Source organism: Tupaia chinensis, unplaced genomic scaffold, assembly GCF_000334495.1.
Source record: "Tupaia chinensis unplaced genomic scaffold, TupChi_1.0 Scaffold000216_1, whole genome shotgun sequence".
NCBI classification, from domain to species: domain Eukaryota; kingdom Metazoa; phylum Chordata; class Mammalia; order Scandentia; family Tupaiidae; genus Tupaia; species Tupaia belangeri.
This window is the reverse complement of record NW_006159691.1, coordinates 1,440,048-1,454,476: the sequence shown is the minus strand read 5'-3', so window position 1 is coordinate 1,454,476 and position 14,429 is coordinate 1,440,048. Positions and strand designations below refer to the sequence as shown.

General features: G+C 41.5%; 1 protein-coding gene across 4 annotated transcripts in view; it reads left to right on the top strand.

Moving 5' to 3' along the window:
- Positions 1-14,429, top strand: part of IFT52 (intraflagellar transport 52) — a gene marked incomplete at its 3' end in the record, with an annotated part of 31,817 nt that overhangs the window by 6,631 nt on the left and 10,757 nt on the right. For 3 of the 4 annotated variants that reach the window (XM_014587504.2, XM_014587502.2, XM_014587503.1), the window contains 7 exon segments: positions 368-455; positions 2,740-2,869; positions 3,144-3,219; positions 6,741-6,812; positions 8,603-8,729; positions 11,107-11,193; positions 13,046-13,114. In XM_014587504.2, the coding sequence (XP_014442990.1) occupies positions 368-455; positions 2,740-2,869; positions 3,144-3,219; positions 6,741-6,812; positions 8,603-8,729; positions 11,107-11,193; positions 13,046-13,114 (649 nt within the window). 4 annotated transcript variants of the gene reach the window in all.

Here is a 14,429-nt window from a genome sequence, read left to right as displayed (position 1 = left end):
AGGGAAAGGAAAAATGAAAAGTAAATGAGAATATTGTATATATGTGTATGGCATTTCTTAATGGGTAATCATCCAAGCTAATAGTAGAGCTGATTGAATAAGTAGTTGGGAGATTTCTCTGTGCTCTAGCAGGGTTATTTGGAATACCTTGGCCTGTTGGATGTGTTAAGCAGAGACCCAATGACCCTGAGGCAGGCCTGTCGAGGGGGATTCTCATTTTGGGAGAGAGAAGCTGGATGAGGTACCTCTAACTCCCTTCATCTCTTGGCCTCTGTGGTTTTTGATTCTGTGTAGTTGAGAGCTAAACTAATTCATAAATTGGTATAAATTATGGCTCTAACAGTTGCTTTTAAAATCCTATTTCTAGCTTAAAAGATGAAATCACGTCTGAGAAGCTAATTGGGGTGAAACTATGGATTACAGCTGGGCCAAGGGAAAAATTTACGGCAGCTGAGGTAAGAAATATTCGTGAAGAAGAAATACAGTGAGGTAGCTAAAAGCATGGGCTCTGAAATCCCGGATTTAAATCCGCCTTCACTTACTGTGTTGGCTTACAGTGTCACCTTCATCTCTGTCATTATCATGGAGTGGTTCTGATGATTAACTGAGATACCTGTGCAATGTGCCAGGAACATAGTGTGGCTAGTTCAATATTAGCCACACTTCTTTGTCTTAGTTCTGCTTTTTTTTGGAGAGGTTTTTGCTATAGGGCGCGTGCGCTCGCCAGACAGACAGAGAGAGACAGAGAGACAGAAAGCGAGAAATCATCCCCCCAGGGGGGATGGTCATACCGCAATCCCTTCTTCTCCATTCTCCTCTCGGGATCTTGGGCACACACGCACACGCGCCCGGCGTGAGTTTTAAGCCACTGGGTCTGGGACGCGAACTGTGATCGACTACGTGGGAGTCCAGTGACATAGCCATTACGCTAACTGCTGGTTACCAGTTCTGCTTTGAAATAGGAATATTCCATTTAAAATTAAGCTGGTTTTTATCCTGTTTCATGGAATAGATAAATAATAATAAATGAACAACCCAGAGCACTAATAAGAAGTGTGGGTGAAGATGTGGAAAAATTGACTCTTCTACACTTTTGGGACAATAGAAAATGGTATAGCCACCATGGAAGACAGTATGGTAGTTTCTCTAAAAGTTAAAAATGGAATTGCCAAATGATCTACCAATCTCATTTCCAGGTATATATCCAAAAGAACCGGAAGCAGGATATTGAAGATACATTCATATACCCATTTTCACATGCACTCTTCCCAGTAGCCAAAAGATGGAAATAGCCCAAGAGTCCATTGGTAGATAAATAGATACACAAAATGTGGCATGTACATACGACTGAATATTTCTTGTTTTTTTTTGTTTGTTTGTTTTTTGTTTTTTGTTTTTTGCTAGAGGATGTGTGTGCGCTCTCCAGAGACATGGAAAAGAAAGAACCCCTCAGTGGCTACAGTGCCGTCTCCATTTTGCTATCCTGTTGAGATTTTGGGCATACATGCACATGTATCTGAAGTGTTTTTCAAACCGATAAAGCTGGGATTTGAACCACAGTCAAACATGTGGGATCTAGCTCTCTTAACCACTAGCTATAGTGCTAGTCAATTCATATTTTTTTTATCCTTAAAACATTTTCTTTTTGGTAGTTTCTTTTGTTTTTAGTTTTGCTAAAGGATGTGTGTGCTTGCTGGAGAGAGAGAAAGAGAGAAGGAAAGTGAGAAAGTACCTCACCAGGTGGGGTGGTCCCGCCATAACCCCTTTTCTCCCACCCTCATCCCTAGATTTTGGGCATGCATGTACACGTGCGCAGTGTGTTTCTCAAGTCACCAGGTCTAGGATTCAAACCATGCAGTCAGTCTTGTGGGATTCAGCCACCCTAACCACCACATCACTGGCTGGCCCAGGAATATGTTTTAAGTTATAAATAAACATACTTTATAAACAAATATATACATACCGGAATACATACTCAGTTTTTTCTCTAATGGGGTACTTAATTAAGAAGATTGATAAACTACTAGACCGCCCACTTTAGGGTTTCTAAGGCTGGCTCAGCAAGATCAGCCCCAGATTTCTCTCTCCCCCCAGCTTTGTAAAAGCAAGAGAGAGCTTCCCAGCAGATAAGCAGGAAACATGCATCTCTCCCTATGGCTTAGTCAGATGACCAAGATGACCATGAACAGAATTCCTTCCTGGGCTGATATGAAATGCCTTCATCCTGATATCCCTTGCAGGCAGTGGTAAGGCATGGTTTAGATTAGCGATTCTTAATCAGGGCTGATTTTGCTTCCTCCTCTTCTCCCAAGGGACATCTGGAAATGTTTGGAGCTTTGGTTGTCAAAGGAGCTAAGTACAACTGGTAGGTGGAGACCAGGGGCGCTGGTGAAAGAAGAGCTCTGAGCTCCTTTTAGTGAATAGTTTTCCACTTTCGATTTAGTATCCAATCAACTTTGAAAATGTTCAGTTTTAGTATTTTGGAGTTTTATGCTCAGAAGACAAGCTTGAAGAAGAAGACTTAAAAAAAAAAAAAGACAACCTTGAAAGTCCTATGTAGAGAATAAATTTTATATACATTTATATTTTTTTGCTTTATACATTCAAAGTGTTTATTTTTCAGCTAGGTAAGGCCTTAGAGTATTTTGGACAAAAGCCTTTTTATTTTTCATCTAAGTGAGGTCTTATTCATAATATTTTGGACAAAAGTCTTTTCAATATACTTATTCCTTTGTGTAGTTTGAAGTCCTGAAGAAGTACCTTGACAGTGGTGGAGATATCCTTGTGATGCTAGGAGAAGGTGGAGAATCCAGATTTGACACTAATATCAACTTTCTGCTAGAAGAATATGGAATCATGGTTAATAATGGTAATTATTGTTATTATTGTTACTTTAATCATGGTAATAGTATCCTATTTGTTATTCATATCATAGCCCTCTGTGCCCAGTGGTACAATGGAAAAAGCTCCGGGCTTGGTCCACCATTCTGGTCTCACCAGCAATCTAACCTGTGGGTCTAGGCTTCTTCCATTTATAAAATGAGAGGGATTGGAAAAGACTTTCAGGTCAAAATTTGTATGAGCCTATAATATCAAAGTTATTTTTAATCTGAAATGTACCTTCCTCTCTTTTTTCCTTGAAGATGCTGTGGTTAGAAATGTGTATTATAAGTATTTCCATCCTAAAGAAGCTCTGGTTTCCAATGGAGTCTTAAACAGGTAAGCATGGCGAAAACCAGAAATGCCATTACAAATGACCATCACCCCCTACATGGATCTTCCCTCATCTCTTCTTACACATGCTTCTTACTACCCCTTTCTCCTTTCTTCCTTGTTCCATTTTCTCATCATTTCTTTTCTTTTCTTTTTTTTTGTTTTGTTTTGTTTGGTGTAAGGAAGTGTTAGTTTATTAAGTTAAAGTGAAAGTACACTCCTGAGAGGTAGGAGTGGGCCTGAGTGGATAGAGAAAGAGCGGCTCAAAAAGTCTTCATTTATTTTCTTATATTACTACTTCTCATTCATCAAGTTATATTTCTCTCATCTTTTGAAAGTTTATTTCACATTCAAGTTTTGGTCAGTTAGACTATTTTCAGTTGCAGGTAACAGAATACCCTATTCAAACGGGATTAAACAATTAGAAGACTATTGATTCATGTCATCAAAAAGCCCAGAAATAGGACAGTAGTTGGGTATTTTTTTAAATTTAACTTTATTTATTTTAAAGAATTATTAATTAAATTTAATTAATTAATTAATTAATTTTAATTTGGCCAAAGAGAAAGTGAGAAGGCAAGCCACCAGGTCTGGGACTCAAACCATGGTCGGCCATGTGGGAGTGTCCAGTGCCTTAACCACCATGCCACCTGCTGGTCCCCATATTTATTTATTTTAATTTGACCAGAGAGGAACAGAGTGAGAGAGAGATAAAGAAAATAAGAAAGCAAGCTGCCAGGTCCAGGACTCAAACCACGGTCGAATATGTGGGATTCTAGTGCCCTTAACCACCATCCCACCTGCCAGGCCCCTAACTGAGTATTAATTGACAGAAAGATTCATGACATCAGGGCCTCAGTTCCATTTCTCTGTAGTTCTCTTAGTTCTGCTCTCCTGTCTGTGTGGGCTGAATAGTTTACCAGTTTCCAAATTCTTATCAAATGCCACAGCAGCTAGGGCAAGAGAGCATGCCTTTGTGCCAGCATTCCTAGCAAGAGTAGTACTGAGGTTGCTCCGTTGAGCTGTCCAAGACTACATGCCCACCTCGAACTGGCAGAGGACCTAGAAGGCACTGATGGCATTGCTAGGTCACCCCCTGCAGCCTGAGATAGAGTCAGCTTTCTGTTTTGGACCCACAAACATAAATTAGGGGTTTTTGGTAAGTGGAAAGGAATGTGTGAGGGGAGAACTTATGAGCTTTTCCCCATGTTCAAAATTACTGATTCCCGGCCCAGTCTGGGTCATGCACTGGTAGCTTCCTGCTTGGGAAGGTGGAAGCTGCGTGAGAGCCCCAGGTTTGGTTCCAGGCCAACTCGAGTACACTGAATGTGGTTACTTGCACCTGTGATCCTGGCTAAATGGGAGACTTGGGCAACAGGATTATTACAACAAGACCTTGCCAAAGATACTGATCTCTGTCTCTCCTCTCTTTCTCACCTTTTTCTTTCTCTCTCTCTTTATCTTACAAAGAAAAAAAGTATTCATTCCATGCTATATCCCAGGCATGCTGATGGCTCTGAGGTTTGAGAGTTTAGAATGTGGCTCTAGAATATGGACCTTTTCCTCAGGATTCAAGAAGGAGGAATTCATCCTAATTCTATTTTATTTATTTATTTTTCCCCATTAAAAAAAAATTATGTATTTAATTTTATTTATTCTTTCATTTATTTATTTATTTTACATACTTTCACTGGACATCACCACAACATACAAAATGCGATTTTCCAGCCAGAATACACTGTAAAGTAGCTTAATCATACATGTTATCGTCAACAAATAATTTTCTATTTCTTGTTTCTGGTATATTTATATATTTTCCCCTCTATTTCTAACCCTCTGCCATTTCCCATCTTCCTCCCACTCTGTGTCTGGTTTCTGCAGTTGCTTTCTATTCCTTTTTTTTTCTATTTTTTTTTCTATTCCTTTATTATTTCCCACATTGTACTGATTCACAAAATATCTTAATTAATTTAAATACTTTCAATAGTAAGTTCAACTGATATAGACATAGCTATGAACACATGTGGCAGTCTCTTCTCCATTCACCTCTTGGGATTTTAGGCATGCTGGCACACATGCCTGATGTGAGTTTTAAGCTGCCAGGTCTCGTACTCAAGCTGCAATTGGCTATATGGGAATTCAGCAAAGTAATCATTACACCATCTGCTGTTCCCTCATTCTAGTATTTTTTAAGTAATTTTTTTCTTAACCTCATTTATTTATTTATTTTTATTTTTTATTTTTTAAAATTTGATTAGAGAGAGAGTGTGATAGAGAGAGAGAGGGAAACTGAGAAAGCAGGTTGTCCAGTCCAGAACTTGAACCATGGTCGGCAGTTTAGCACCCCTAGCCACCACACCACCTGTTGTCCCCATCCTAATATTTTAATGTTAACTTTTGCAAGCCTCCCCAGAGAGGTGTGTATGAGTGTACTTTAGTTTTTGTTTTGTTTTGTTTTGTTTTTTTTGAGAGGTTTTTGCTATAGAGCGCGTGCGCTCGCCAGAAAGACAGAGGGAGACAGAGAGACAGAAAGTGAGAAATCACACCCACCCACACCCACACCCCCGGGGAGAATGGCCATGCTGCAGTCCCTTCTCCTCCATTCTCCTCTCAGGATTTTGAGCACACACACATGCGCCTAACGTGAGTTTAAGCCACCTGGTCTGGGACTTGAACCATGGTTGACTACATGGGAGTGCAGCAACATAGCCATTGCCACCTGCTGGTCCCAGGTTGTTTTTTGTTTTGTTTTTTTTTTTTTGGTTTGTTTTTGTTTTTAAGAATTATTTTTCACTGGGACCAGTAGTTAGCGTAATGGCTATGTCGCTGAACGCCCATGTAGTCGACTGCAGTTTTAGTCCCCAGACTTGGTGGCTTAAACTCACACTGGGCACGTGTGCATGCATGCCCAAGATCCCAAGGAGAAGGGACTGCGGCATGTCCATTCCCCCTGGGGGGTGATTTCTTGCACTTTGTCTCTCTGTCTCTGTCTTTCTGGCGAGCGCACGCACCCTGTAGCAAAAACCTCTACAAAAAAGAAAAAATAATTATTTTTTATTTAACTTTATTATTATTATTTTCCAGTTTGATCAGAGAGAGACAGAGAGAGAGATAGGGGAAAGTGAGAAAGCAAGCCACCAGGTCTGGGACTCTTAACTGTGGTTGGCCATGTGAGAGTCCAGCGCCTTTAACCATCACACCACCTGCTGGCCTCTAATGTACTTTAGTTATAAAATATTGTATCTTGACATCTGCAAAATTCTCACATATTGTTTGTACTTGCTATTTTTTAAATAATTATTTTATTTAACCTTATTTATTTATTTCAGTTTGACCAGAGAGGAAGAGAGAGAGAGAAAATGAAAAACCAAGCCACCAGGTCTGGGACCTGAACCATGGTTGGCTATGTGGGAGTCTAATGCCCCTAACCACCACACCACCTGCCAGTCCCTGTACTTAATATTAATAAATGTAGTATGAACCCTTTAAATATTTTTGATTACTGAAATTTAATTTTTTTCTTCAAGGGAAATTAGCCGAGCTGCAGGAAAGGCCGTGCCTGGAATCATCGATGAGGAGAGCAGTGGAAACAATGCCCAGTGAGTGTGTTTTCTGAACCCCACAGGAGGGTGTTTATTATTTTGAAGAGTTGTGTGTGTGTTTTTTTTTCACAATGAAAAGAATTTTTGTTTCTGATTATAAATCAACAAAACAATTTGAAAAGTTCAAAAGGAAAAAACTGCAAGTTCTGCATTGTTAATCCATGCCCCTGCCCCTGAAGATAATGAAGATAATTAGTCTTAACAGTATGGAATATTTTATTTCTAGAGTTTTTACTTTTTTCCTTCTTTCCCTTTTAAGGCAGGGTCTTTCAATGTTAAACCCTCCCACTTCAGCTTCCCAAATAGTTGGAACTTAGGGCATGCGCCACCATCCCCAGCTTTTATGATGGCCCAGGAGTCAAAACCTGGCCTCCCTTGTGGCCTCAGCCTGCTAAGTAGCAGTGTCAACCATTTGCACTACTGCAGATGGGCCACAGACTGCTTTTCTTTTTTTTTTTTGTTTTTTGTTTTTTGTTTTTTCAATTGCCAGAGGGAACATGCACTTGCCAGAGAGAGACTGAGAAATAGGGGGAGAGAAAAAGCATACCCCTAATGGAGCATGGTTATGTCACAATTCCTTCTCCATTTCTCTGTCTTGTTGGGATTTTGGAAACACACGCACATGTCCCTGTCTGTTTTTTAAGCTGCTTCGGCCGGGATTCAAACCATATGGTGGGCCTTCTGGGATCCATCTCCCTTGGGCCCAACTTTTTCATATATAAAAGTATGGGTAAATACCTTATCCTCTGTAATGACCAGATTAAATTGGATATATCCTAAATCATCTAACCAATTCCTTATCCCCTGAAATTTCTAACCATTTGCTCTGATCTTAAGATTTCTATTTCTTTCTGTTCTGAGAGCACTTCCTTTAAGCAGCTGCTTTTGCAGAGCTCCATCTTTCTTTCAGTTAAACTCTAGCCCTCCTACATGGGTTGGTCTCATCCAAGGTCTGCATTCAACCCTCCCCTGCATCCCATACTATCTCCAGGAGCATATTGCTTCAACTCAGACCAGTTCACTGTAGACACCCTCAAGTCTCTGTTAGGACAGTAGAGAGTAGAGGAAGGACTCCAAGGAGTGTCTGTACAGAAGAGTCCAGTGTGGGGTACATATGTGCCTTGATTCATGCAGCATTCAACTGGTAACATACCCTTCCAGTGACAGACGTTAATTCCTAGGGAGTGCACCAGCCAGATCCCAGGAGGAGGGAGATGATGGCATGCTCACATATGGTTCCAGTTAGCTCTTAGGCAAGACCCCATCTTCTTCCTCCTCCACAAGTATTACTTTATTTCTTCTAGTTACACTCATTTACACTTTTCCTGTAAGTTTACATTTATATTTGTCAAAATATTTTGTTGAACTTATTGCTAGAGTTGCCCAGTTTTTTTGTTTTGTTTTTTTAAGAGAGAGATTTTTGCTATAGGGTGCATGTGCTCAGTGGAGAGACAGACAGAAAGTGAGTGAACACCCCCCAGGGGGGATGCCACAATCCCTTCTCCTCTTCTCCTCTCGGGATTTTGGGCATGCACGATCATGCGCCCAGGTGAGCTTAAGCTGCTGGGTCTGGGACTCAAACCACGGTCAACTACGTGGGAGTCCAGTGGCATAACCGTTACGCCATCTGCTGGTCCCAAGTTATCCAGTTTTTGAATTAATAAACCAAAGCTTACAGGAAACTGTGTTCGATGGTGAATCAAGAATGCTGTGCAAGAAACTGATTATTTTCAGAGTTTTTAAATTCATTCATTATAAAATTGTTATTTCATTAATTTTTTTTACAGGGCTCTCACCTTTGTTTATCCTTTTGGTGCAACGCTGAGTGTCATGAAACCAGCAGTGGCTGTTCTGTCTACAGGTTCTGTCTGTTTCCCACTTAACAGACCCATTCTGGCTTTCTACCACTCAAAGGTATAGCTTTTCTTGGGTAATAGGTATATGTGATATGTAGATACAGCTATTTTACAGTTGCACACACACACTTAAATATGTGTATGTTAGGTTTTTGCTGTAAGGTGTGTGCATTCACCACAGAGAGAAAAGAGAGAGAGAGGGAAAGTGAGAAATTATCCTCTCCCCCAGGGGGGCAATGGTGATGCCTCAATCCCTTCTCCTCCATTCTTCTTTCAGAATTTTGGGCACAAACGCCTGATATGATTTTCAAGTTGCTAGGTCTAGGACTTAAACCATGGTTGGTCATGTGAGAGTCCAGCGCTCCTCCATCACACCAGCCTATGCTGTCTTTTTGAAGCTTATTTTTTTCGAGAGACTAAGAGAGAGACAGCACCTCAATAGGATCTTTATTTAATTTTGTTTTTAGTGTGTTTTTTTTAAGCTGCTAGATTAGGACTCAAACTGTGCAGTTGGCCATGTGGGATCCAATCACCTTAAAACCACCATGCCTCCAGCTGGCCCTGCCCCAACACTGACCCACCACCATTCTTGGCCAGCCCTATATCATGAGCATGCATATACCTGACATACTCAGGGAGGTTGCTGGATATGCAGCAACCAAAATATCTCTTCCTTCTGTGTGTTACTCTTTTCCTTTCTCATAAAAAAGAAGAAAAAGTTTCTACTCTTTTTTCTCTTTTAGAGAGATTTTTGTTCTAGAGTGTGTGTACTCACGAGACAGACAGAAACACAGAAAGCAAGAAACAGCCTCCCAGGGGGCATGGTCACACCGCAATCCCTTCTCCATTTTTCTGTTGGAATTTTGGGTATGCACGCATACACGCCCAGTGTGACTTTTAGGCCACCAGGTCTGGGACTCAAACTGCTGTTGACTACGTGAGAGTTTAGCAACGTGACCATTACTCCATTTGCTGGTCCTGGTTTCCACTATTCTTATTTTTTTTTTAAGAGGTTTTTTCGGGAACCAGCAGTTAGCGTAATGGCTATGTCGCTGGACTCCCACGTAGTCGACCACGGTTCGTGTCCCGGACCCGGTGGCTTAAAACTCATGCCAGGCGTGTGTGCGTGCGTGCCCAAGATCCCGAGAGGAGAATGGAGGAGACGGGATTGCGGCGTGACCATCCCACCTGGGGGGTGATTTCTCGCTTTCTTTCTCTCTGTCTCTCTCTGTCTGTCTGGCGCGCACACGTGCTCTGTAGCGAAAAAACTCTCAAAAAAAAAAAAAGGAAAAAGAACTTTGTGTTGATTTGTTAAAAAATTCCTGGGCCTGGGGACCATGGTGGTTAAGGCGCTGGACACTCCCACATGGCTGACCGGGGTTCGAGTCCTAGGCCTGGTGGCTTGCTTTCTCACTTCCTCTCTCTCTCACTCTCATCTTCTGTCTGTCTCTGGTCAAATTTTAAAAATCAATGAATAAATAAAAAAAAATAAAATAAATAAGTATTTTTTTTTTAATTACTGAGACCAGCAGTTAGTGTAATGGCTATGTCGCTGGACTCCCATGTAGTCGACTGCGGTTTGAGTCCCAGACCCAGTGACTTAAAACTCACGCTGGGCGCATGTGCGTTCCTGCCCAAGATCCAGAAGAGAATGGAGGAGAAGAGATTGCGGCCTGGCCCCCCCACCACCACCGGGGGATGATTTATTGTTTTCTCTCTCTCTGTCTCTCTCTGTCTGGTGAGCGCACATGTCCTATAGCAAAAAACCTCCCCCACCACCCCCCCCAAAAAAATGACTAATATTGGGACCAGCAGGTGGCATGGTGGTTAGGACTCTGGACAGTCCCATGTGACTGACCATGATTCAAGTCCCAGACCTGGTGGTTTGCTTTCTTACTTTCTCTCTCTCTCTCTCTCGTCAAATGAAAATAAAGTGAATAATAAATAAAATTAAACAAAATAATTCTTAAAAAAGAAATCTTTAAAGAAATTACTAATATTGAACATTTTTTTCTTATTAACTAGTTACTTCTGTGATGAATTTTCATGCTCGTGGCTTAGTTTTCTGTTGAGGTCTTAGTTAAATACTTTTTGGTACTCATAAGTGTCATTAACTCTCTATAGACTATCTTTGGGTTTTTTTTTTAATTTATGGTCTTCATTTATTAGATAAATAACAATGGGAAAATGCTCTACAACCAATTTATGTTACTTTTTGTTAAATAGAAGAATATAGAACTGTCTAACTCAAGAAGCAGGTTAAAATGTAGTTGTTACTGGAGCTGATGTTTCTGCAGTGTTAAACTCTTGATGTGAATCAGCTCTTATCTGTACATAAGATAGCTCCTAGTGCGATGGTGGTGATTGTGTTTGGGACTAGGGTCTATGCGTGGATTTGGGGCCCTGAGTACCTGATGTGGGTCTGTCATCAACAGAATGAAGGTGGGAAGCTGGCAGTGCTTGGCTCATGTCACATGTTCAGTGACCAATATTTGGATAAAGAAGAAAACAGCAAAATCATGGTAAGCTTTTTTTTTTCATCATGTTAATATAGAGTGCATAAGAATGGATTTCATATCATTTAAACAGTGATAAATTCATTTACTCCTTTAAAACCAGCTACATAGCACTCATTTTATGCTTGGAACTAAGAATATAAAGTTGAGTCAGGCATGGTTCCTGCTCTGAAAAGTTTACAGTACACTGAGAAAGAGAGACAGAGAAGTAAATCCAGAATCTAAGCTTGCCAAGCTGAGATGGGAGCTGACCCTAGAGAAGTAGTAAGGAATAGGCTCCACAAGGGCCTCATGTCCAAAGCCAAGGAGCTTGAGCTGTATACTGAATGCCAAGGGAAGCCTCTGGAGGGGTTTCGATCAGCCTTGGGGCATAGTCAGATCCGTTTTAGAAAGACCCCTCTGTCATTTGTGTGGAAGGCAGAAAGGAAGCCAAGAGTCACTTAGGATGGTAGAGGCAACCAGGCAAGAAGGGATAAGGATATGCATTAAGGCAGGGAAGGTGTGCTGGAGAGGAGGGGCTGATGGCACCATGGGTAGGTAGGAGGTTATGTATAGGGTGGGTCACTGACCACAGAGCAGAATAGGTAGAGATACTGCAGTGACTATGTCAGAGCAGTGCCAAAGAAACAACTGGTGAAGAGTGACAGCATGGGAGGCAAGCATGTGTATGGCACATGCAGAGCTGCATACTGTGGGGTTCTTGTGCTCTTTTCTGAGGAGGACACTCTTGCTGAGCCTTTCCAGCAATGAAATAAATTCCTTCAGGGCCCCTCCTCCCCTTTTTTTAAATTTGCGGGAAGGTGTCTGTGCTGACTGGAGAGAGACGGAGAGAGTGAGAAAGCACCCTCCGTGGGGGTGACCATGCCACATCGTTTCTCCTCCGTTTCTCCTTTAGAGGATTTTGGGCACACGCGTACATCTGTGCACCCAGCATGTTTTTCAAGGTGCCCAGTCTGGGACTCAAACTGTATAGTCGGCCATGTGGGATCTAGCTGCCTTAACTGCCATCACACCACTGGCTAGCCCTCCTTCACCTCTTCTAGTTGTCATGTTGAGAAGTGAATTAGGATCTTATTTCTATGGAATCAACATTTTTTTTTTTGTCTTTTTTGAGTGGTTTTTGCTATAAGGTGCGTGCACTCACCAGAAAGACAGAGAGAGACAGAAAGCGAGCAATCACCCCCCAGGGGGGATGGCCACCCCGCAATCCCTTCTCCTCCATTCTCCTCTCGGGATCTTGGGCACGCACACACGTGCGCCTGACATGAGTTTAAGCCACCCGAACTGCGGTCAACTACATGGGAGTCCAGCGACCTAGCCATTACGCCAACTGCTGGTCCCGGAATCCACATGTTTTAAGTTCAGATTGTCACTATTTTAAACAGAGATTGCTATGGAATTGTGAGCAAGCTCTGATGAATTTTAGCTTGTGGTTAGATATTAGAGAATCCTAAGAAATGTAAATTTCTGATAATAAAGATTATATTAGAGTGAAGACAATATTTTAAGTTTTCATGTGATTTCATCCAGAGAGGGCTAGCTGCCATTTCTCTAATTACTTGTTCAGTTTTTCTTTTTGTTTTTAAAACATTATTTATTTAATTTAATTTATTATTATTTTTTAATTTGCTATGGGACACATGCGCTCACCAGAGGGGCAGAGACAGAGACAGGGAAAGTGAGAAAGCATACCACCAGGTCTAGGACTCAAACCACAGTCAGCCATGTGGGAGTCCAGTGCCTTAACCACCACACCACCTGTTGGCCCCTATCATTTCTCTTGATTGATTTTCTAGTTCTGACTCTCAGCTTTCTCAAGTAACTGGATATCTAATTCTAGTTTATTTTTTAAAACCAGGATGTTGTTTTCCAGTGGCTTACAACAGAGGACATCCACCTAAACCAGATTGATGCTGAGGACCCAGAGGTAAGAGGTTGTTGGGACCAGCAGTTAGCATAATGGCTATGTCGCTGGACTCCCATGCAGTCTACTACGGTTTGAGTGCCAGACCCAGTGGCTTAAAACTCACACCAGGTGCGTGTGTGTGCGTGCCCAAGATCCCGAGAGGCGAATGGAGGGGATTGCGGCGTGGCCATCCCTCCTGGGGGGATGCTTTCTGTCTGTTTGTCTCGCTCTCTCTCTGTCTGGCGAGCACACACGCCCTATAACAAAAACCTCTCCCCCAAAAAAAAGAAGAGGTTGTGAAACTTTTAAAAACTTCTAAATGGGGGTGAATAGGTGGCCTGGTAGTTCCAGACCTGGTGCTTGCTTTCTCGCTTTCTTACTCTCTGTCTTTCTCTTTCTCTGGTCAAATTAAAATAAAGAAAATTAAGTAAAATAATTCTTTAAAAAAAACTTCTAAATGAAAAGTGGATCCAGCTTTTCAGCACTATTTCTTTTTTTAAATTTTATTTAATTTTATTTATTCATTCATTTTTTAATTTGACCAGAGGGAGACACAGAGAGAAAGAGGGAAAGTGAGAAGCCACCAGGTCCGGGACTTGCCGCCAGGTCTGGGACTCAAACCATGGTCGGCCATGTGGGAGTATCCAGCACCTTAACCAACCTGCCACCTGCTGGTCCCCCAAAGCACTATTTCTAACGGTTCCAAAGGAATATGTCCGTCCTGCTTACCTGTAGGACAGATGGAGAGAGATGATGCTTTCTAGGGAGATGAAAGTCACATGGTTTAAAAAAAAAAAGAATGGGGCCAGCAGATGGTGTGGTGGACTGGACTCCCACATGGCTAATGCCTTTGAGTCCTGGACCTGGCAGCATGCTTTTTAACTTTCTCGCTCTCTATGTCTCTGGTGAGCACATGTGCTCTATAGAAAATTTTAAAAAATAGTAATTATAAATACAATTAAATAATTCTTTAAAAAATAAAAATAATTAATAATCATAGGATTCATTGGATTGGGAGTTTATGTATATTTATGCACATGCACGTGTGCGTACACACACACACACACACACACACACACACACACACAGATAAATATTTTTTTTCTGTGGCCCAGACTTTCAAATTCAGGATCTTTATATAAATACTTCAGAAATATGAAGGATATAAAAATAAAATTTTCATGAGCAAAGATCATTAGAATTTCAGTTTTAAATTATAATTTCATTGCCTGTAGAAATAATGGTTCAGGCCAGCTGGTGGTGTGGTTAAGGCAGCTAGATCCCTCAGGGCTGACTGTGTGGTTCAAGTCCCAGACCTACCAGCTTGAAAGGCCTG